Source organism: Fusarium venenatum, assembly GCF_020744135.1.
Source record: "Fusarium venenatum strain MPI-CAGE-CH-0201 chromosome Unknown EDB82scaffold_3, whole genome shotgun sequence".
Lineage (NCBI taxonomy): Eukaryota > Fungi > Ascomycota > Sordariomycetes > Hypocreales > Nectriaceae > Fusarium > Fusarium venenatum.
In genome coordinates this window covers 999355-1022312 of record NW_027072131.1, presented here as the reverse complement: position 1 = coordinate 1022312, position 22958 = coordinate 999355, and the positions used below count along the sequence as shown (strand labels likewise).

Genomic DNA, 22958 nt, shown 5'->3' with positions numbered 1-22958 from the left:
TTTGCCGTCCTTACACAAAGGTACGAATAAAAAGGGTATCGCTACAATTTACCTATCCAATAATGGCGATCCAAAATGACGGGGATAAGCATCCTCCCTCGGTAAGTCAAATAAACACAAGTTATAGTGTCCATGTTGTAATAACCTTCGGTCCTTGTAGGGCTTGAGCCTTTTCTTTCCTGAATAACACAATGGAAATTTATATTTGGTCTATTTAAGATTACTTCTTGACATAGTGTAATTTCAAGCTGAGCAGCTCATGAAAATATCTCCAAAAATGCATTATCAACACATGTATGTGTTGCCAGTGGGAGACATGGCTTGATCCTTGCACGGGTTATTAAAAGTCCGATGTCTCGCGCTAAGCCCAATTGACTGCCGCGATCAAGACAGTCAATGGATCAGATGCGCTCCTGGTGTTTTTGAGTTGAGCTTGAGCGCGCAGCAGAAGCTTCTTTACTTTCTCATCATCGATGTGAGCTTGCTCGGTCGCATCAACTCCGCATTATTAGAAAACACAAGACCAATCCACAAATATGGTTGGAAAAGTCAGCGAAAGGGTCCTCCTACGGGAAGGTATGGTTCATCATTACTTGTTTCTGAAGCAAATGGACTGTCGCTCATGACAGATTGCTAACAATATTATTCTAGGTCTCGAGAGGACTGACAATGGCATGAAGCTGACAACATGGCCGGATGTGACGCCAATTAATCAGAAAAACTACTATACGTACGGCTACCCCTTCTTACGCGCAAACGACCCCTGCTGATGCTGCGGTAGTGATTACATGAAGCGCGATGATCAGGTTCTTGCCCTTCGTCTCCAGAGTGATGCCACACGCGACCGACTAGTCCAGAACGCCCGCGATAGAGACCGTGTTTTGTCCAAGAGCGCCAATGGCGAACTGCCACTTCCCGTTGCAGATTTACCCGACGAAGATGGCGCCGCAACACCATCAGCTGGCATAGACCCCTCCAAGATCATTGTGATTCACCCTGGCAGTCAGAACCTTCGTATAGGCTTTGCGAGCGATGCGCTTCCCAAGACGATCCCTATGACCCTTGCGACAAAGTTTCCCCAGACCGAATCCGAGATGCACGAGGCTCTACCACGACGACAGTTCGAGGCTAAGACCGTCGACCAGCAATATGGAGAAGAGTGGTCAAAGAAGTACAATAAACAGTGCAATGACCTCAAGGTCGAGATGAGGGCCAACAAGCGCAAGGTTTTGCCTAATTCGAAAGAACTTGTCCAGACCTTCAACCGCCGCACAGAACCCGAGGTTATTCAAAAGCACAACGACCCGCTCGAGATTGAATGGACTGACATCGAATCACTCGAAGATCCCGACTCTTTGGCTTCATGCTTTATTGGCCACCAGGCTCAGCGTGTCCCTGACGACTCTAACCCCAAGTTCAAACTCTGGTGGCCGATTCAGCATGGACAGTGGAACGAAGACGGATACACAAGCCAAGAGCACATGTTTGATGACCTCGAAACTCTTCTCGACAAGGCATTGAGGCACGATCTTGGGTTGAAGAAGAATAGCGAGTGGCAGCAATACAGCTGTGTTTTCGTCATTCCCGATTTATACGACAAGAAATACGTTGAGCAAATCCTACGGTCTTGCATGACATGGTTTGAATTCTCTCGGGTGTGTTTCGTTCAGGAAGGAATGGCCGCTACCTTTGGTGCTGGATACACACAAGCCTGTGTTGTTGATGTTGGAGCTCAAAAGACATCCGTCACCTGTGTGGAAGACGGTCTCGTCATGGAAGACTCAAGAATCAACCTCAAATACGGAGGTTACGATATCACTGATACCTTCCTTAAGATGATGCTTTACGACAACTTCCCCTACCAGGACATGAACTTGCGACGACGATACGACTTCCTTCTCGCTGAAGAGCTCAAGATTAAACACTGCACCATGTCACAAGCGGACATTTCTGTGCAGCTCTACCAGTTCCACGTTCGCGCACCCAACGAACCGACACGAAAATACCAGTTCAAGACATATGACGAGGTTATCCTGGCGCCGATGGGAGTGTACGATCCCTCTATCTTTGACAACAGCGCCAAGTTGAAGGGACGACGCAAGCTGGTTGAACGATCTTACAATGCATACGATGTCGAGATCCCTGACGACCCTACCTCTGCGGCTCAACTGGCTATTCTTGCTCTCGTTCAACCATCGATAACATCAAACGTCAACGGATTTGCCCAGTCACAGCCCGATGTTTCAACGCCTATGAAAGAGAAGGGTCCTTTCTTGTTCGGAAAGGAGGGTGCTGCTAACGGAACTCCCATGGGTTCTCATGCTGGATCTCCTGCGCCAGAGGGCGCCACAACGCCAGCTCCTCCATTTATCTTTGGCGCAAAGGACAAAGACGGTGCCAACGGAGGCAGCCCAGCGCCCAATGGCTCTCATACCGGAGGAACCCCTGCTCCTGGAACAACGCAACCACCACCAGGCATGTTTGTTGACGCCGCTGCCCGCACCGCCAAATCTATTGCTGTTGAGCAGGATGCTGTCCTACCGGTTGCACCTCTCGATATCGCTATTCTCACAAGTATTCAGAACGCCGCTAAGAACGATGAGAAGAAGTTGAAGGATCTGCTTGGAAGTATTATGGTTATTGGTGGCGGTGCCAAGGTTCCTCACTTTACAGTCGTGCTAGAGGAGAAAATCAAGGCCCGACGACCTGACCTTAGTGACAGAATCCTTGTCAGTCGAAGCGCAAGAGACATGGACGAACAAGTAGTCACTTGGAAGGGAGCTAGCGTTTTCGCCAAGTTATCTACCAACGACTCATGGATCAGCCCCTTTGAGTTTGAGAGATTGGGTGCCAGGACTCTTCACCACAAGGTGCTTTGGGCATGGTAAAGCCACTGCAAGCAAACTGTTCGACATTAGACAGATCATAGGTTAATGGAGTTATGGCAAGGGAATGGAGTCTGGGTTCACTTGTGTTGTTTATGGATTAATAGAGCACGTAGCAAGTTTTGAAGGCAGCAATAGATACATTTGCTTGTTACTGATCTAGGACGAAAAGTCGATATAAACATTTGTTGATTGCTGTGAAATACAGTTGAAGAATAGTGGATGATGGTGTAACCAACTCCAACGCCGTTTGGTGATACAATATCTCATCTTGATAAGCACATCTTTACCGGCTACAAACTTGAATATTTCCAAGACATTTTCATTAACATCTTACGATTTGCTTCCCTCTGAGGGCGATATCGGGTGTAGACATGATGCATTCAGCTTATGTAATGGCTCCGTCATTTCTCAAAATGTTAGGCCCGACATCCGAGCTTCCTACAAGCTGGAGCTGGAGCTGGAGCTTGACATTAGTTCGCTTCCCCGGTTATTAGTGCTATTATTGTTTGACATTCACGCATCATCGCGCTTATTAGCACCACTACGTCAATATCCGATTCTCTCTTGCAATATGATGCACTCTTCTCTTGCCTGAACCATCTTTTATCTTATTGTATCGCTTCCATCGAATCGAGTCGAACCGAGACAATACAACACAACCCGTCCCCATCATGCTGTTACGATATCTTCCCTTTGCGCCGTCAACGACGCCTCTCCAGGCACTGACGTACCTCCTCGGCATATCGCTCTTCTCCATCTCGTTCCTCGTCTTTCTCAATAGCTCCATTTCCTTTGTTATTACCGACTTGATTGGGCAGAAGGAAGGCGTTGGTGATGTTGTAGGAACGCTCGGCTTTGCGGATGAACTGGTTGCACTTGTTGCTTGTCCCGGATGGGGTCTTGTGTCGGATCGTCTGGGTGTAAGATGGGTTGCTGTTATCGGATACGCGATAATCGGGCTTTCGTTGGTTCTGTTTGTCCAGGCGACGAATGTGTATCCCCAATTGTTGTTGGCTCGTGTGTTATTTGCCGTCGGCGCATCCGCAGCGTAAGTCAGACGCATCCAAGAGTCATGGACGAGCCGTGCTAACTACGTGAAAGGGCTACTATGGTAACTGCGATTTTACCATCTTTGACCGACGATAGTAACAGTGAAGAGGATGAGGCCCGAGCTAGAATCAAGGCGCTTCAAAATGCGACTGCTCGAAGCAGCATCGCCTTTTCTGTCGAGTCCGAGGCGACTATTACACAGGAGCGATACACACAGTCGGTTTCTGAACGGAGTATGTCAGACTCGGCAGACTCAGCGGCTGGACGACCATCAAAGCTGGCGGGATTTGTCGGATTATTTACTGGATGCGGTGCTCTTGTTGCATTGACTCTTTTCCTCCCACTCCCTGCCAAATTTGGCGAGGATGATCATACAACACCTGCCGAAGCCGTGTCTTATAGTTTCTATGTAGTCGCTGTTGTCGCACTGGTTGTGTCTTTGTTTGTAGCAATCGGGCTGCGAAACATCAAGGGTGAAGAAGGCAAGGGTTTTAGGGTTCTCTTTGGGCTTAAAGATGAGAACGAATCGACTAGATCAGACGGAAATGGTCACCAACGGGTAAGTCGAGCATACTTAAATATTGTACACTGTTACTAACGTGGTACAGAAACTGGCACCTTATCTACATCTTATGAAGGATTCAGTCTTCCTTGGCTTTGTCGATTCTCGAATCGGTCTCGGATATGTTGGTGGCTTTGTCGCTAGAGCTTCGAGCGTTGCCATTTCACTTTTCATCCCTCTCTTTGTCAACACATATTACATTAGCAACGGTTTCTGCAAAGGCTCACCTCACGACTCTTCGCCTGAGCTCAAGGAGGAGTGCAAAACCGCTTACATTCTCTCGTCCATCTTGACTGGTGTTGCGCAGTTCATGGGTCTTATCTGCGCGCCTATCTTCGGATATCTCGCCAGCCGAACTGGCCGCATCAACTACCCCATCGTCGTCTCAACTGTTTTTGGTATCGTAGGCTACACTGCCCTACCACAACTTGCCAGCCCTGAGATCAAGAACATAGACGGTCGCGGTGGCAGCCCCATAATCTTCTTAGTTGTCTCGCTCCTCGGTATCAGTCAGATTGGTGCCATTGTCTGCAGTCTTGGATCTCTCGGTCGCGGCGTTCTCGCGGTTGAACTACCTCGCACGACGCGTCCTGAAAGCATTCTGCAGCCCGAGGACTACGAATCTGCCAACGATGAGAGCAGGCCTCTTATCAGCATCACAACAGACAAAGAGTCCGTCTCTCGTATTCGTCTCAAGGGCTCCATCGCTGGTGTTTACTCACTATACGGTGGATTTGCTATCCTACTGCTGACGAAGTTGGGAGGATATTTGTTCGATACGCTGTCCAACGGTGCGCCTTTCTACATGATGGCCATTTTCAATGCTGTGTTGCTTGCCTTTTCTCTTGGTATGGATGCCTCGCGCACGTTCTCGCATCAGGCGTGAGATATTTTTTAGTTAGTGTGTACTATTGTGACTGTAAGAAGTAATAAAAAGCGATTTCGTTCTTTCTAATCTGATATCCCGAGCGAGTCATGTACATACAGTTGATTGAACCCGTTACTCATGTATCATATAGCTTAGGTACATTGGAACGAATAGGTAGTTTGTCCCAAATTACAGTGTTAATTCTTATTCATTTTGTAGAATTCGTGTCCTTTGGAAAATGGCTGTCATGGATCATCACTTTGGATATCATGAACTTCTACCATAACTCTCTAGCCAGTATAATCGTATCACTTACCATTTATAGAAGAAATATTTATGGGGTGTTCAACGTTTCCATTGGTAATCTAAGCTGTGGTCTACGATACTCAGTTTAGCGGAGTTGTCCAAAACGTTTACTCACCTCAACAGGTTCTCAGTCCGCAGACCCAATGCCCCCCAGCGTAGTCATCAAAGTCATGCGGGTCATCACGTTTGTCCGTGTTGCCAACAAATTCAGAGACTTCCTTGTCTCTCTTGTCCTCCTCCTTCTTCCTCTCTCGAGGGAGAAGAAGCTTGACCTCCCTGAAGGCGTCCTTTACTTTCTGGACCCGGTCCTTGATGGAGTTTTTGAGGTGGCCTTTCACATTGCTTGTGATGACGTTTCTGAGCTCGCGGCCGTCTTTAAAAACATAGACGGGCTGCTCTCCGTGGAATTGATCCATTGCGACTGAGTGTGGTGGGAAGAAAATCTGAAGGTAGGTAGGGTGCTAATTGTAGCAGGGTTGTTTTAGAAAGGTGATTTCTGGTGGTGATTGAGCTTTCTGAGTTGCTTCGGTGTGCTTCTTTGCTCAGAGCGAAGAGTGTGTGATGATGAAGGAGGGAAAAGGGGTAAGTCGGGCAGCTATATATACTCCCAGAAATCGCTTCCTCGCTTAAATTCATGTTCAGAAGTGTTGCTTAGATGTTAATTATTCGTTCTTTATTCGCTATTTTGCACTGCCCCGGCAGAAATATGTTATTGGAAAGATACGGTTGAGAAAAGGGGTCACTCAGCTGGAGGTCTCGTCAGCAGACCCGGGCATCAGGGACCTTGGAGAGCTCTCATTTGATCTTATTTAAATGTCGAGAAGCTCAAATTCACTCTCTTGGCGCTAAATTAAGCGTATGTGGTCTCGGGCGAGTGTATAATGTAATCAAGTCAACTTGACATAACTCGCTACAGGATTCCTCCCTGTAATCCACGACCACGAACGCCAAGCACGAACCTAAGACAACAACAATTGTTCGAAGTGCTCTCTGAAAGGTTCTGAAGAGCATTATAGTCACGACAAAGCCACGTCTTGTTGTGGTTCTTCGAAAGGAAGTTATCGCTGAAAGGGCGATTTCAGGGGTTGTACTTCAACCACATATACAGACACAACACAGAGTATTTTGAGCTTCAAATTACTCTCGTGATATCACAGAATCTACGGTTGTGTTTTCTGTTGATCTAGAAAGTTCATACGGTTCAGAATGTCCCAGTTACAGAATCCCGGAGGAGGTACTGGGCATGTCGCATATCACATTTACCAGACACTCTTTGGCGTTTCCGATTCAATAAAGAGCAAGTGAATAACTAGGATAAAGAACGATGCAAGTTAACGCAGGGTTCTTTCTGGAAATCCATTAGCGTTAAACGGGTGAGTGACATTTGGAAGGGGTCGGCGGACGAGATGGGATATTAACATCCACATACCTACAGCAATAGCAATACATGTTTATATATGTTGCCACAGGAGTGACGGATCATAAATTGGTATGTATCCAGTGTTGGAGAGATCGGATGAGATGCAAGGTAGGAAAAGGCTGATTTCTACCATCAAAGTTCATCTTCATATAACATCACTACACAGGACGACAAATTTAAAAGAGCATTTCAATTGAATTTTGTACGGAAACCTTTGAGAAGACCTAGAGGACAGAAATACTTCTGAGTGCAACCGAGCTAGTGAGAACAGAGCTCAAATCCTCTCTATATCACGCAGCACTTTCCCTGAGAGGGACATATGATTGATATGTCCGACACAGGGGGAAAACCAATGGTCAACTAATTTTTTTCATTTCAACCTGTCGAAAACAACGAATATGGCATCTTCCCCCCTTCTTATATCGTGACGAGTAAAAAAAGGAAAAAGGGGAGGCGTTTGGACATTCAGCGTTGACCCCGCGAGTGCATGGTGTAGCAGGCAAGGGGATTTATGGGCGCGCTCTGGTGAGAGACGGGCAGGCGTTGGGCAATCTAGTTGCCGCCGAGGCTGGGGAAAGCAGACTGGTCGTTGGTGTTGATAGCAGCGTTGCCCTTAGCAGCTCCCTGAGGAGCACCGCCACGGCCGCCGCGGTTACCTCCACGGCCACGGTCTCCACCACGCTCTCCACCACGACCACCTCGGCCGCCACGGCCTCCGCGAGCACCACCACGGGTGCGCTCGGGCTCGACGAAACGGGGGTCGAAGTCGACGGTCTGCTTGACCTTGCGCTCTCGCTGACGCTGGGCCTTGCCTCCAGTGGCGGCAAAGTACTCCTCCTCCTCGTTCTCGAGGGGCTTGGCGTCGGCCCACTTCTTGTCGAGCTTGCTGCCCTCGTTGGCCTCACGGACCTTGAGGCCAGACTCGAGAGCGGCCTTCTTCTCAGCCTGCTGGGTGAGGTATTCTTCGTAGGAGACCTGCTTCTCGGCCTCCTCCTCGGCGGCGGCCTCAGCGGCAGCAGCCTCCTCAGCAGCGGCGTCCTTCTGCTCGTCCTTAGCGATAGCTTCGCCGGCCTGCTCGTCCTTAAGCTCAGCCTGGCCTTCGGTAGCACCCCAGGACTGGGCAGCCTGCTTCTCGGAGCCACTAGATTTCAGTCAGCACATGGAAATACATGATCAGGTTGGTAGTGAAGCATACCCGTGTCCACCGAACTTAGAGGTGTGTCGGTCATCGCGCTCGTGGGCGCGTCTAGCGCCACGTCCACCACGGCTACGGGCACCAGCACCGCCTCGGGGGCCATCACGGGGAGTCTCCTCAGTGGATCGGTTCTGGTTGCGTCGGCTACCAGCACCACGGTCCTGGAAAGCTACTTAAGAGTTAGCATTTGGATGTTGAACGGGATCCAAAATCTAAAACTCACCACCCTCGTTACCACCGGGGCCACGGCGGTTTCCTCCAGCACCAGCGGCCTTAACGGGAGCTAGGGGCTCGACATTGCGCTTAGTAGTGCGAGCATTGTTCTTGTCAACGGTCTTGACAGGAACGACGGGCTTCTCCTCGCCGTCACTGTCGTTGCCTGTACAGTAGTCGCTAAGTCAGCACGAGTAATCGTAGATTGAGTTTTGAGTTGGGCAGCATTCGGAAAGTCGATCAAGCTAGGTTGATTTTTTCTGTGCTTTTTCTCGTGGGGAAAGCGGGGATGTGAGGAATCGTACCGAGGTAGGCAAAAGGGTTCTGGTGAGAAAGTTAGCATTTCTGTATACGCAGTTGACGGTGGTAGCGTTGTGTTTGTTTGTCTCATGTCGTAGTAGGTTAGGGCAAACAACCTGATGAACGATGACGAGTAACAGGAATGATGTGAGGGGCTGGGCTGGGCTTGTGATCGCGGACGAGAGGGTAGAGGCCGAGCAGAGTAAAGTGACGGCAGCGTATAGAGGTTGGGAGGATAATGCGATCGCTGAAGCCGTCAAGAGCGAGTGTCTCAATAGAGTCGACTCTGATTAATGGCGTTGTGAAGCAAAATTCCCATTCCCATTCCCAACTCTGCGCATCCAATCCGCCTGCTCACAGGGGACTCGACTCTGCTACAGCGCAGAGGCAGAGGCAATCAATCGATGGCAAGCAGACAAGCCAAGTGAAGCTCTAGACAGTTGATAAAGTGTTTTCCGTACCTTTGTGACAACCGACATCTTTGGTCGTCGCCTTGGGCTAATCGCCTTCCGTCCGGGGCGTTAATATAAATTGAGGGCGACGAAGAGTGGTCTACGGTCGCATGACCTTGTAAGAGGGAGAGCTTTGGGTGGTTTTTCTAAACTGGCCTGGTAGGAGGGGGGAGAGGGAGGGCAGAGCAGATTGGAAAGGTAAATTGGTTACGTTAGGTTAGGTCCCAGAGTGGAGGAGGTACAGCGAGTTTTTTTGATTTGGTGTGACTTGAGACCTAACTTTTGCCCACCCATTAATATGTAATCAGGAAGCTGCCAACTATTGGTTTATTTTCAAACTGTTTTAGGTATACATGATGCAGATACCTGTTTGTTGTTGTTTACTCTACTCTTAAATCCCGTTTTATTACTGTTACTGTTGATATATCGTATTTTCTCACCAGACTCTATTGCTTGATCTCACTGTCGATGTACCCATACTGCCCACCAACTGGTATTAGTTACTGCATGTGGGAACAGTAGAGGAAACTCTGACGCAGCCAAAACAAAAAAAAAACACTAGAATTGGATCCCTGGTCCTCGCTTAAAACCACATCTTATGCAGTACAAGTCGTGTACATTTACAAGAAAAATTGTTTTTTGTGAGTGGGATTAGATCGTTAGTTAGGGCATGGAAATGAGGATCCCAGCCAAGAAGAAGAGGAGAGAACTAGACCTAAACTAGTAGCGCAGAGAGAATGACCCCGCGGTTACGTCGAGAGAGCTCTGACGAAATGACAAAACAGCTCAAGAGCTGCATCAGATGGTAATAGACAAGAGTTTCCAGCCATTGATTTTACCAGTCAAGTATCGTGTCAAACTCAAAATCAGGATATAACAAACGTTCCTTCGTTGACGAGAGTTCAATGCTTCACCGTATCCCGTCTCTCTCTCAACTTTACCTGCCATCCATTTAATCCTACCCCGCCAGAGCTTAGCTAGGGCTTGTTCCTCCAACGTCACCAACTGTCCCGCTTGTTTGACCTGAATCAATATACTTCCATCAGTCAAACAGTAATATACGCGTTTTGATGGAGTTAAATGTTCAAAATAACATCTAAATACGAAGCTCAATTGCATTCCATGACTCTTGACAAGCTCTAATGTTGCTTGGTTCTCTCAGTGGAATGATCAGACCTCGCTTGACCCCGTGCCTCGGCCGTCCGTTTCCGGTACCGAACCGATGTGCATGCTCTCATAGCTACGTACCCCTCAGGCGCTGTCCTGATGATCATGATGATGGTTTCGACCTTCTCATTGGCTTACCCAAACTACTTTATACGATCGATCGTATAGGCCCTTCACAACAGTAAACCTAAATTTGAAGCCATCACACAACAACGCCGGTTCGTCCGTCTAATAGACATAGGTAGCCTGTGTAGGAAATAGTCCGCATCGTTAATGATATACTGACATGCAACACCCATCTATCGTCCCATAAAGAACCGTCTCAGCTCAGAACCGACCGTGCCCCAATCATTATTACCCTCGGATTGCTCAGACCTTGTCCTTGCAAGACCTTCCTCACTCAAGCTCGCTGCCACTCTCCTTAACCTTCGTACCTCGGGATTATGTGCTGGTATTGCCATCATAGGCTGGTAACGATCCAGATATTCTGACGATTGTGGTGCAGTATTCGCAGTCCGTTGCGAATGCGATGTGAGCTGCGAGGGTAAGGGTCTAGCCGTTCTGACGGTGGACAAAGGAAGTGGGTAAGGCGTCCGCAATACCTGATCGGGGTACTCAGGGGGTGTTCGATATGTTGAAGTGTTGGCTTCCGAACGGTTGAGGTCTGAGTGACGGGAAGGGGCAAGCCTAGATGAAGGCCGTTTCAGAGGCTCCTCTCTAACCCAGCTAACAGCTTGTCTGTGCCGTACTTCAGAAAGTTCTTCATCTTTGGTGTAATTCTTTAGAGCTTCAGGAGACGATGGCCTGTCCCCATATTCACGAGGTGGCATCGGGGATCGAGAAGCATCAAGTACAGATGGAGATGGTGACCGTTGACGCATGCTTTGATGATTCGATATCGTGCTTTCTTCAGGGGATCTGGGGTAGGCTGATCCGGGAGCCGAACGAGGCTTTCTCAGGTGTGGAGGAGCTTGAAGATGTGTGTCGATAGTAGTTACTCTGCGATGCGGTTCGCGAATGGGACTTGCGGGTCGTTGCATGAATAGAGGTATTGGCTTCAAGGGGCTCGGTTTGAAGGAAGGTCCGTTAATAGGATCAAAGATGTCGACCCAAATGACAGACTTCGAAGTATCTCTGAAATTGCTCGAAGAGTTGCTGGATGTGCCTTCATCCCCTGTTACCCCATCTCCAGTGCGGTAAATTGGCGGTTGCCACGCGGAAGCAGACTGTATATGTCAGTACACTGAATACAATGGCAGTTCACCCTTACCTTTAAGCTCCTCTCATTGTTGTTAGCCTCCCATCTCTTCCTCGTCAGTCCGCCATCCACCTTCTCAACCCGTCGTAGGCCTCTGTTGATTACTGTGATCTCCTCTGTAACCCCATCGACTTCGACCACATAGGCCGCGCAGAGCGGTACTTTGTCCACTTCTTTCCCTCCACATCCATCCCTTTCACTCTCTTCCTCGTCCCGGAAGAGGTCCTGTATCGGCACACCCTGGTAAATAGCTCTGCTTCCATATAGCAAGCATCCGTAGCACGCCCGATGCCAGAAACACCAACCAAAGCTGACGCACTCATCGCCTCGGAAACAAGTTCGCCGCAGACCCAGCAGATGGCGAGTTTGAGAATCGCGGCGTGGCAGGTTGTACATGCGAGGCGTGCGGAGCGTCCGATGATCTGAGGAGGGCCTTAGGAAACATGGAAGCAGAACGTACAGGCGAAAATGTTTGTATGGTTAGGAATTGACATATTTTAGACATAAATAAAAGGGGTTTTGTTTGGGTATCATGTCAAGGGTACAAAGGAGTGTAAGTAGCAAACAGTCTGATCAATACCAGCTTCAGCGTTAACTATTCTTTGAGTGGAACACAAGCATTTAGAGACGTATTTTAGGTAGACAAGGTAAGAGGGAATAATCATTAACAAGCGAGGGGTTGTTGTTGTAGAGACATGGCAAGTACAACTGATGTCCGGGAGGGAAAGTGCAGTCTTTGGTCAAGAGGGCACATAATCACTCTCATCTTCATCAAACAGCAGAACACGACAAGTGTCTAGACATGAAAATGTGCCTATATTTATAAACCATACAAACAACTACAAATGTAAGATGAACTGTCCTCATCTGAATTTTGGTTCTCATAACATGATATGTATTGCCTTGACGCCACCCCTTAACCCCCCAACCGTGACTTGACCCAAATGCGTTGTCTTCTGCGACAACAGCATGCCAGGAACTTTGTAATCCCGTAAAAGAAAAAAGCCAGGTAAAAAAACAATCTCGAGACTCCAGCTTAATCAAAGCGTATTTCGTCATTCGCTTCTTGTGTCCAACTCTGGGAAACTTGCCAGCAGATTTGGGTGACCAATATGTTGATAGTCAGAACCACAAAGCAGGCCAATCTCCAGAATGCGACAGACACGCAAAGGTCGTATTATGCATTCAATGTGTAAAGAGAGTAGAGCCAGGGTATTAAAGCTCAAACTCTCGTAGTACACCGTTCAATCGTTTCGGGAATTTATGCCCGGTTCTTGGGTCGAGCAAGCATGTTCAGTCGGCTCAAACTGAGAACTGAACGCTTCTTGACAGGACTAGCGGTGGCAGGGGTACGCGTAATCGCACCGGTCCTCGCCTTCTTTGCACTAGGGGTACCGCCAACAAGTCGTGGAGCAAGAAGGGCCTCGCCTTCGGGAACATGTTCAGCCTTGCGCTTCTTGTTAGAACGCTCGGCTTGCTTCTCCTCGGCTTCCTCCTCGGACCAGCTGGTCCTGTGACGCTTCTTGTTGGACATGCCGTGAGGTGCTCCAAAGATAATCTTTTCAGAATCAGGCAGCTTGTTCTCCTTGTTGGGGCCGACAGGAGATGTAGGACCAGGGAAGCTACCGGGCATCTTTGCATCGGGCTTGAGCGACTGTCGTACTTGACGGACGCTAGACTGGCCGGGGGAACCTCCAAAACCCAGGACAGGAGCATCTCCAAACTCAATAGTATGATCACTGCGGAACGTGAATTTACCAGGGACAGATGCAGGCGCCACAGGTAGAGCTTCCTTTTCCTTGACAACAGGGAGCTCCGGAAGAGGTCTAAACCCACTGAGATCAGGATACACAACGTCTCCTGAATCTGCCTTTGCAAGTGCTTCATCGATACCCTGGAACGGTTCGTCCTCCAAGCTTCGTGTCGGTTGAGCCTTGAGGCAAGACTTCAAAGGAGAAGGTGAGTTTTGCTGAAAAACGATACGAGTGGCCTCTGGGGTGAAAGCAACATGCTTTGTTACCTTTCGTCGAGGAGTAGTCAACGGAACAGGAGGTAAAGCTTTGTCTTTTTCAGCCCTGGGAGGGGCGGGTGTTTGAGAAATCTTGGGCTGCGGAATAGCAGTCTGGACATTGCCGGAAGGTGTTCGGTGTCCTCGCAAGATTGACTTGACTTTATCAAGGCGTCCTGAGCTAAGAACACGAGCTCTAGGTGTGGCTGCTTCGCTGGGTGCAAGCAGACCTGGGGTGCTTGTGGATTTTGACAGGCCGCTCTTCAGATCAACTTTTGAAGGGGATTTGATCAGAGAAATGGTTGGTTTGCCCGAGTGCGCAAGAGAAGCCTTTGTGGGGCTCATGAGTCGTGAGAAGTTGGGTTTCGAGGCAGGCAGCTTTGTTGAGCCATTTCCGCTGGACTTTGGTCGAGGAATCGAGGAGTCATCACGTGAGACAGGCCGGTTTGTTGACGCGTCGTCATCCTCTCGCTGCTTGAATCTCTTCGAAGTAACGCGCTCGCGCTCATGTGCGTTGGGGGCCAACAATGGCTTCTTCGTGGATGGAGGGAGAGCCATTGGAATACCTGAAGGAGGCATGGTGGCCTTCTTTGGAGAAGGTGATTGTTGATACTCTTCAAGGTTGGCTCGAGAAGACTTGCGTTTGAGACTTTGAGTGACGCGAGGCGTCGAAGGAGTAGGAACTGCCGGCTCTTTTGAGGGTGAATCCTTCAGACCTGACTTGTTAGGAGATGAGGTCGGTGTTGTTTCCAGATTAGCCTTGGAGGGTTTTCGCTTAAGAGGCTGGACAACAGGCTGGAATCGTCCATTCTGAGCTCTCCAGGCAGAAGGATGGTTCTCAATAGAATCCATCTTCTTAAACTCGGCCATGTGCGCCGCGCTGTAGCGACTTGTCTTGCCTGTAGGTTTAGCAATCTTGCGACTTTCCACCTCAGAATCCGCGTCGCGCTGAGCGATGAGATCTACCTTAATCTTGGCAGCCTGCTGTCGAAGTTCCACCATCATTCGCTGCGCATCACTACTAAGGCTAGTATCGGTGGTGTCGCGCGCGACTCGGAACGTGAAATCGGATGCAGGTACCCCTATCTTTGATGGCGTGTCGGGTTCGTTGCTGTCCTTGATATCTGTAAAGCCCAATCTCATGGCAGATGAGGGCTCGCCCATGGTCTGGTGGGCTTTGCTTGGGTGCATTTCGTCATGAGGAGGTTTCATCGCTGATGAAGCTGGTGTTGAAGGTACAGGGGCCGGCGAAGATGGAACAGCATTGCTCCTGTTTTTGCTTCTGCTCTTCTTCGCAGACCTGGGTTCTGGGAGTCGTTGAGGTGATTCGGCATCTTCAGTGACGGCCTCCAAGGTAGGTGCAACAGGTCTGGTCTGAAAGTATGTCAGTTAGATGGGCTGTCCCCAAGATGAAAAACAGGTGATGCTATCGCGAGGCTTACCTTGGTAGAGGACGCCAGCCGGGCCGACCTACGGCGCGGAGGTGACATGGTATCTAGTAATGTATTTGATCAAGACTTGACCAAGTTATGCAAGCTTTGAGCAATTAATTTCAACAATTAAGGGTTGCGATCCTCGTCAGTTGATGTCTCTGGTATGATGTCAAATCCTGCGATGGCGCGTGAATCTGGACGTTGTTACTGGTGGGGCTATTTGGTTTGTTTACATGGTCCGAGCTCCATAACAACCAGAGTGCGCCTGTACTGTGTATGGGACAGTGTATGTGATCAAACACTGTACAGCGTCATTGGTTACCCTGTGGCATCAAGTCAGTATTGAAGTTATTCCCATCTTCTACATTCATCCTGTGATGGTATTTGTGATGAGTTTCACACTTCATATCATTCGGGTATTTTTATCGTTTCTCTTGCAAGGTTCAGAACTCACACTGGCCACGTTTAGTTGAATAAGATTGCAAGCCTATCTTTAAATAAAGTACTGGCACTTAACTTTCAACCCGTCTTACACATGCAATTCAGATGGCTGCAAAGTTTCAACATGGAAATTGACTACTAAACATTAAGCTGAACCTCAAACCAAAAAACCGAGATTACACGTCATTTAACCAAGGACCCGACAAAGTACTGCAACAATCGAAAGGTTTCCTGACAAAAGTCCTTCATCACTCACGCACTCATTCACAAAGAAGTGATCTGATTATGCATCCGAAAATTCCAGCATCACCCGTAAAATAGCCTCGGCTACTTGCACGATATGATCGACGTGAGATCGAGGCTTATCGATTCAATCATGCCACAAATACACCGATCCATGATATGAGGTTCTTTTGAGATTCTGACATGACATCCCAAGACACGCTAGAAAATTTCCAGAACCAACTACCCATGTCTCTTCGAAATAACCTCCGCACCTACTACTGTTGGCACCATTGCTCAACCACTTATTTCTGGCGTTACAAGCTGCACAAGCCGCAAGCCTAGTTAACCCAAAGATAGTCAGCTGAGGTGAGAGGATTTTTCATCCCTCTCGGTGAAGGAGGTGACCGAGACTTTCGGCAGATTCAACCGATGTTAGTGTGGCTTGGCTACGGTGATTGTCAAGGGCATGAGATCATGTTAACACGACGACACAAGTTCATCCTACAAGGATTCATTGGAAGACCCCGGTTCTCACGTAGCCGTCTTACCATCGTGACGATGATCAGCCTTCTAACGAAACATGTCTTCCTTCAAGAAAAAGACAATGATTGACCAGAGCTAGTAATCAAACGTCACAAATACGACCCTCAAGTTGTTCATCAAGGGCGGAAGCTAAGGCCCAACAAAGTTACAACAGGAGACCACCGCTGTTCGGGAAATGCAGGTCAAGCGGGTTCGCTAGGCCAAGCGAGACGAACCGTCTTCCTTCGACCTTACTTGGCAGATCCTCGCTCGTTGGTTGCAATATAGCAGGGATGCAATTCTGTGTGCCTGGCCCATCAGAAACGATAGGGCGCAGTTGACAAAATGATGCACGGTTGTAATCTCAATCATGTTCGACATACCTGAGCTTATGCTCGTCTCATTGTCTTACACATGTGCGTGGGTTGTCCAAGTACCAGTGTCATCGAAGAACAGACACAGAGGCCCAAGAGCACTGCAGATTCCAGCAACCAAAGCCTGAGCCTCCCGATTCAAAACAAGATCATCTCAATCATATTTCCATCAACTGTCACGATAATCCCGCAAAATGGGGGAGATCTGGGGTAATAGCAGCAACCACAATCTTTGACTTTCTGAATCCACCGCCAGAGCTAGTCTGACATTCATAATGACCTACCCCAAAAGAGGATATCCAGACTGGAGACCAAGGGGGTCCCCTAGATCTGTAGCTCCGATCAAACAAGCTATGCATGCATGTACCAATACATGAGCAGGAAATGAACCATGAGCAGAGTTTTCAAAGCATGTTTCTGGAACAGCACATGGAAGCCAATACTTCTCATCATGTGAGACTCCACCGTTGCACGGCTGGGGGCTATCATATGCAGGTTTGATCCTAAGGAGACAACAGGCTGGGATCGTTGTCCATGGTTGCGACTCATGACACCTTGAAAGAATGATTGTGATGCATCATCGTTGTAGCACGTATCCTAGAAGTGAACTATTATTGTTTAGAAATGTTGAGATGCAGTCTTTTGTTGTGGTGGCATCATCGTTTACGACGCCGTTGCTGAAACCGTTGCACATCTGTAAAGGTTGGGAAGAATAAAGTTTTCGCTCGTTTAATTACCACCGGCAATTGTGAAGGATGATCAACGGCAGTGATACATTCAAAACTAGGAGTTTCATGAAAGTCAACCTGGCCGATCAAATTTGTGCTAGGGTTTAATGCTAGAATGTTGCAATATCCCGTCATTCTTTCACACTGAGGGAATGAGCATAGGTGGTGTGTTCTATCAGACTGACATGCAACTTTTGGGATATCTGATTGATATCAGAGGCCGTCTCGCTTATCTGACAGAAAATGTTTACTCGGCACAGCCGTATCTTGGACAGTACATATATATTATGATGCTGGATATGAGACGAGTCCCAGAAATCCGTGACACATTAATTCTTTCATTTGCACAGAGACAAGTTGTTTGGTCACATGTTCTTCAAACAGTAACAGTAAGACAACCCGGCATAGTTGCACAAATATTCGTACTGCGTTTTATGAGCGTCGTGTTGTAAGAGCACATGATGTTGTCAGGGATGAGATCAAGCCTGGGATGATCCTCTGGACCGGAGGTTTCGGAGGACTGTGAAAACAAGGATCAAGATGTCTTGATTCTACAAGCGCTAAGCAAAAAACGTTCACTATTGGACATTCACATGTATTGACTGCTCCACCAGATGTTTGGTGGTCTGGTGTCGTAAGCCAGACTTCATCATGGGAAGCCTGCCAACCGGACTCTACGGAATTATGTGTGATGAAGCCAGCGGCGTCACAGATGTGTGAACAATCTGTAACAGGTGATCACAAAAGCTGAAGACAACAGCAGCCTCAAAGTCCTGCATCGACCAAGAGACTTGACAACCAGCGAGGTCGGGGTGAATAGTGGGACTCAATGACAGACCCTTGTCGTTGGCCCTCGCATGGGTCGTTCTCTGAGTTTTCTAGAACTGCCAGGCTGCCAGGGTGAGAGCCAAAACAATCGGTGTAATTAAGCATGAAAGGATGATCAACCGCGGAATGACGAAGCCAAGTGCTGGAACGCACCATGAGACGTTACGGTAAGCTCTAAATTCAGACTTCGCCGATTTTACCGGCAAGTCAACTTTGAGAGATTGCGGCAAAGCGTTGAAAATTTGCACAGACGTTGTGATTGGCGAAAGAGTGGGATGTGAGCATCGAGGGTTGTCCGTCAAAGTTGGTATTAGACGAGCAACGCTTTCTGGCGTATGCCTACGCCACCAAGGCGCACCGGGCACTGTTCAACCACCACCAAACCGCCCTTGTTGTTGTCTCTGGTCGATGACTGAAGTAGGTATTTCCGGTAAGACTGGGAGAGGGGAGCGAAAGCGGGGGCTCCGATGTTACAGCTGCCGATCAGTTCAACCAACAGAAAGAGAGTGGGAGTGGCCCGGCGGCTGAATGAAGAAGTATTTTCAGCCGACGGCCACGCGACAAGAAGCTCTGTGCTTTTTGCAGATAGTGGCAGAGGTCTGTGATTTTGTAAGTTTATCAGAAGATCTTGAGCATCAACAAAGTCATGGATTGCTTATCAGTTGAATCTGCTCTGGAATCCCACTGTCTCAGTCAGATCTGCTCAGCTGGAGTGTGATGAGCGGATGGATGGGATAGAAAAGAGGCTAGTTCCAAGGTTGGGGTGGGATGGTGAAAATGCCAGACCAGGATATGCATGCATGGCTGCAGATTGTTTAGTGAGTGAGCGAGTGGGTTAGTCCCCCTACATGACAGACAGCCAAACAATGCTTGCACTGTCTGATTGATTGATCGATTATCGGTTCGTTTTAATATCCCTCATGTTTAATCTGGAGGATTAAAAAGAAATCATTCAGGGCCCGTGCATTCGTTCGATGCCAAACGATGAAGAATTAAGGTCAAATATGGAGGAGTCCGGTGGTGGACTGGTTTTTTTTAGTGGGTGGTACCGCTGTCTCCTGTGCTCCACTGCCCGTATGATATCCACTCTGGGTCCTTATACGAGATTTTAATTGGCTCAAGGGTTTGGGCCCTCGAGTCTTTGCAGAAAAGAAGGAGCGTCCTGGGCAGCCCCCTCCTACCAATTTACATTACATAAAACCGTATTCCCTTGCGGCGTGAGTGATCCCCTTCTCTGTTATCGCAACCGTCCCCCCCAAGAAATCGACGCGAATTACAGCCCGTCTTTTATCTCTTCGTAGAATTTCTTACGTTTGTTTTGCAAAAGACCCTGCGACATTGATAGGATAGGCGCTTGTTAGACGCGTATCAGTATCAGTTATCCTTTCACATCGCAGCACATCCATACTATCTTTGATAGCCAAGCGTTGTCTCTGGCTCTTCTCAGCAGTACTCTTGGTGCTGACCCCCGTACGACCCCCAATCCGGGCTGCATTTGCTATCTCTTGCGCCCGCTGCCACTACGCCCGCAACCGCAAACCAAAAACCCAACGGGCGCACACTTGCCTGTCTTGATTCTTTACGCCCGTCGACTCGACGTTCCACCCGTCTTCGTCACGTAACAGAATTTCCGTTTTGCGTCTCTGGGGCGTTTGCCGCTGCGCGGCAAATCGTCTAGTAGCCCAGTCTGGGTAATGGCAGACAAGATGTCAATCGATAAGGCGGATCCTGCGCAACACCAAAACAACAACAATCATCTCAATGGCCTAAACGGTCACCCTCGGGACGAGACCGACTCTCTCGTTGGCTCAAGCCCTGAAGGCGATCATCACCCTGCGATAACCTCTGCCAATGCCACCCAAGAGCCTCAGCAGCCTAAGAGGAAGGGCGGCCGCAAACCTGTAAGTCTTGACTCAGTTTCATATCTCACTCTCACAATACTACACCATGTCCTGTTATTCATGAGCAACGTCTCTTGTCAAGAATAATATCACTGCACGATAGTGCCAAGGGCAAATCAACTTGACGTGTCATCTCCACCACCTCAATCTCGCTTCCTACCTCGACTGAGACAACAAACACCAACATTCAACGACCACTAGAATGGCTACTAACAAACAATGTCAAGATCTATGCGACTTCCGAAGAGCGAAAGCAGAGGAACCGACAGGCTCAAGCTGCTTTCCGAGAACGTCGAACTGAATACATAAAACAACTCGAAGAGACCATCCGTGTCCATGAGTCCAACCTTCATAACCTCCAGGCGGCCCACCGCACTGCTGCCGATGAGTGTTTGATGCTTCGATACAAGAATTCGCTTCTTGAGCGTATTCTTCTTGAAAAGGGAATCGATGTTCAGGCTGAGCTTCGTGCAAAGACCGGTAGCCCCAATCTGGGACCAACTCATATGCCTCAGAACATAGTTCAGCCGCCCCCAATCCAGCGTGCTATTATGAACCGTCATCACCAATCTCGTCGATCAAACTCGAATATCGCTCCCAAGGCTGAGCCTGTCCCGGTACTGCCGCCGCCGCTTCAACCACACTCGAATGCTGCCTCACCTAAGAACCGCCCAACTCCATCGTCGCACTCCAACTCGCCAAGCAACACCGGTTCCGCCTTCTCACCCGCTGCTTCCGATAACATGTCAATGCGAGGTTCCATGACAAGTATGTCACGACAGCAGATGCCTCAACAGCCACATCAACCACAGCAGCAACAGCAGCAGCAGATGCCCCAGAATACACAGGCCCCTCGACCTTCAATGATGCAGAACGGTGGTCGAGGACAGACTGGATCTGGAGCTTCCTACTATCCCACACCGGCTTTCCAAAACCACATCGAGCAGCTTGGTAAGCCGTTTTCTCCATCGTTTGATAGACAACACACTAACACTGTACCTCCAGAGCAAGAATATGATGCTCAAGCAGATATGATTGACGAGCCTGAGATTGAAACCCCTGCTGGTCATGGAGGATACCCTTCGGGCTACAGCGGCGAGAACCAACAGCCCATGATGATGTCGCCTGCCTCCAGTGGACCCGGACACCAGATGACACCATCCCACGAGCCTGTTCAGCAACAGCAACAGCAGCCTCAGACCACCCACTCACAGTATCCGTCGATGACTCAGTTGTTGGACCAAAACGGCCTGGACTGGGATCCTTTTGGATTGAGTGCCAGCATGGCGTTCCCCAACGGGCAGCAATTCCAGTTTGAACAAGCCAATATGAGGTGAAACTGTAACTCGAACACGACCTCTGGACCTAGTCCTCCAGAGGGTCCATTCATCGACAGGCGCCTGCAGAGCTGACGACGTAGGAGGCCCGGTCCTCCTACCAGCTCTCGTCTAATTCACGAGATCCATGGACAGCAATGATTCTCGCGAGGCTGAGAAATCACCCCCTCAGCAGAATCTTGCGCACCATAGGCATGCTACAAGAAGACAAAAACACTTAACGCTCGCACTTGATTGAAAGGCAATCTCGCCGCGACTGACTTGTTGATTCTTCTGCGGGATGTGCGATAGATATATCCCACCGCAACCGAATTGGACAACAGGCCCTTAGGCCGAGCTTCAACATATCATCATACAGCGTACAGACACGCTGCAGATGCTGAAAAGTTATGATACCCTTCCGATGGCAAGACCTGTCGACGGACTTTACGATATAATTCAGGACGGAAACATTCGATATAGAGCTCCTCGTGTTGAGGAGTCTTAGCAGTATTATATAAAAGCACTTAATCATTGCTTCTCACGAAATTAGCGACCTTTCGCGGATCGATCTATGCCTACTCCTTTTCCGAACAAGGTTGAAGGATACCGGCGCACAAGGACATAAAAAAATAGGATTGTTATGACGACGATTTTGCTTATCTTGCTTCAAAATTTGGGAATTTGGGTCTGTCTAAAAGTTTAGTATGATCAGACACAAGTCTGTTCAAGCGATTGATTTTTGTTACGGATTGACTAAGGGGTGCAGTTGATGGGGGAATCAAGACACATCATCATATCTTGGTATATAGTGCAACAAATGATTACTATCCTTGCAAAACTATCTTTCTGGAATCATTTAACCAGTGCAGTGTCGAGTCAACGTCCGGGGAGACAGGAGCTGATCCTATCCTTACCCCAGAAATGAAATGGAGCTGCGGACCTTTGCACGGTTCCCCGTGAAGTCTCGAAGGAGGACAGCTTGACACATAGCCTGGGGAAGAATGTCACAGCCAATGCTTTGCGGGTGACATAAATGATGGGATCATGTATCATCAGAACCAACGGTGAACATAACCCTGTTGTTTCTGTCGACAACTCAATTGGTCTTGGCGTAGTGCCGAACATCCACGATCCAGTATGTGTTATGTAACTGTTATTAATAGCTTCTTTGGAGTTGCATTTGGATGCTGGGGCTGGAGCTTTGAGTTGGAAGGCGGGTCAGTGCGGATGAAAGCAGCGGGACTAGCTCCAGGATCCTCTAGATGGATTATGATCGACGGATGGTGTGAGCTTGTTGTTAACAAGTTTGACGCAAGGTTTAGGGAATTGCGGGTGAAAACGGTGACTATTGTTTGTGGCGTTGGTGGCTACGGAGGTTGGTCAATCTCGAAGAGGAGAGTTTGATAGCAAGTTTTGAGAGTTGATTGTTTGGGATATTCATGAGAGGTCAATGAGAGGTTATCATTTGTTACCGTTAATGAGACTTGGGAAGACTACATC

At 48.6% G+C, this 22958-nt stretch overlaps 6 protein-coding genes across 6 annotated transcripts; 2 read left to right on the top strand and 4 right to left on the bottom strand.

Annotated features, from left to right (window-relative positions):
- Positions 1 to 536: 536 nt before the first annotated feature.
- On the top strand, positions 537 to 5386 carry EDB82DRAFT_430541 (uncharacterized protein; the record flags this gene model as incomplete). Its single annotated transcript, XM_065607690.1, has 6 exons — positions 537 to 576; positions 652 to 730; positions 782 to 2884; positions 3670 to 3936; positions 4035 to 4497; positions 4547 to 5386. The coding sequence occupies 6 exons, from the start codon at positions 537 to 539 to the stop codon at positions 5384 to 5386; spliced, it is 3792 nt and encodes a 1263-aa protein (XP_065463779.1).
- Positions 5387 to 7262: 1876 nt separating this feature from the next.
- Positions 7263 to 9564, bottom strand: EDB82DRAFT_208043 (uncharacterized protein). The gene is made up of 5 exons (XM_065607220.1): positions 9264 to 9564; positions 8808 to 8826; positions 8516 to 8668; positions 8290 to 8458; positions 7263 to 8235 (listed from the first exon to the last, which is right to left on the bottom strand). Exons 1-5 carry the CDS (start codon positions 9279 to 9281, stop codon positions 7647 to 7649), a joined length of 948 nt encoding a protein of 315 aa, XP_065463778.1. The 5' UTR covers positions 9282 to 9564; the 3' UTR covers positions 7263 to 7646.
- A 920-nt stretch (positions 9565 to 10484) lies between these two features.
- On the bottom strand, positions 10485 to 12342 carry EDB82DRAFT_447358 (uncharacterized protein). Its single transcript, XM_065607806.1, has 3 exons — positions 12030 to 12342; positions 11692 to 11932; positions 10485 to 11647 (listed from the first exon to the last, which is right to left on the bottom strand). The coding sequence occupies exons 1-3, from the start codon at positions 12182 to 12184 to the stop codon at positions 10721 to 10723; spliced, it is 1323 nt and encodes a 440-aa protein (XP_065463777.1). The 5' UTR covers positions 12185 to 12342; the 3' UTR covers positions 10485 to 10720.
- Positions 12343 to 12408: 66 nt separating this feature from the next.
- On the bottom strand, positions 12409 to 12839 carry EDB82DRAFT_207846 (uncharacterized protein). Its single transcript, XM_065607219.1, has one exon. The coding sequence runs from the start codon at positions 12736 to 12738 to the stop codon at positions 12451 to 12453; it is 288 nt and encodes a 95-aa protein (XP_065463776.1). The 5' UTR covers positions 12739 to 12839; the 3' UTR covers positions 12409 to 12450.
- A 101-nt stretch (positions 12840 to 12940) lies between these two features.
- On the bottom strand, positions 12941 to 15177 carry EDB82DRAFT_432758 (uncharacterized protein; the record flags this gene model as incomplete). The annotated part of the gene is made up of 2 exons (XM_025726526.1): positions 12941 to 15061; positions 15130 to 15177. The coding sequence occupies 2 exons, from the start codon at positions 15175 to 15177 to the stop codon at positions 12941 to 12943; spliced, it is 2169 nt and encodes a 722-aa protein (XP_025581084.1).
- A 4767-nt stretch (positions 15178 to 19944) lies between these two features.
- Positions 19945 to 21476, top strand: EDB82DRAFT_434572 (uncharacterized protein; the record flags this gene model as incomplete). Its single annotated transcript, XM_065607740.1, has 3 exons — positions 19945 to 20139; positions 20367 to 21090; positions 21145 to 21476. 3 exons carry the CDS (start codon positions 19945 to 19947, stop codon positions 21474 to 21476), a joined length of 1251 nt encoding a protein of 416 aa, XP_065463775.1.
- Positions 21477 to 22958: the final 1482 nt, after the last annotated feature.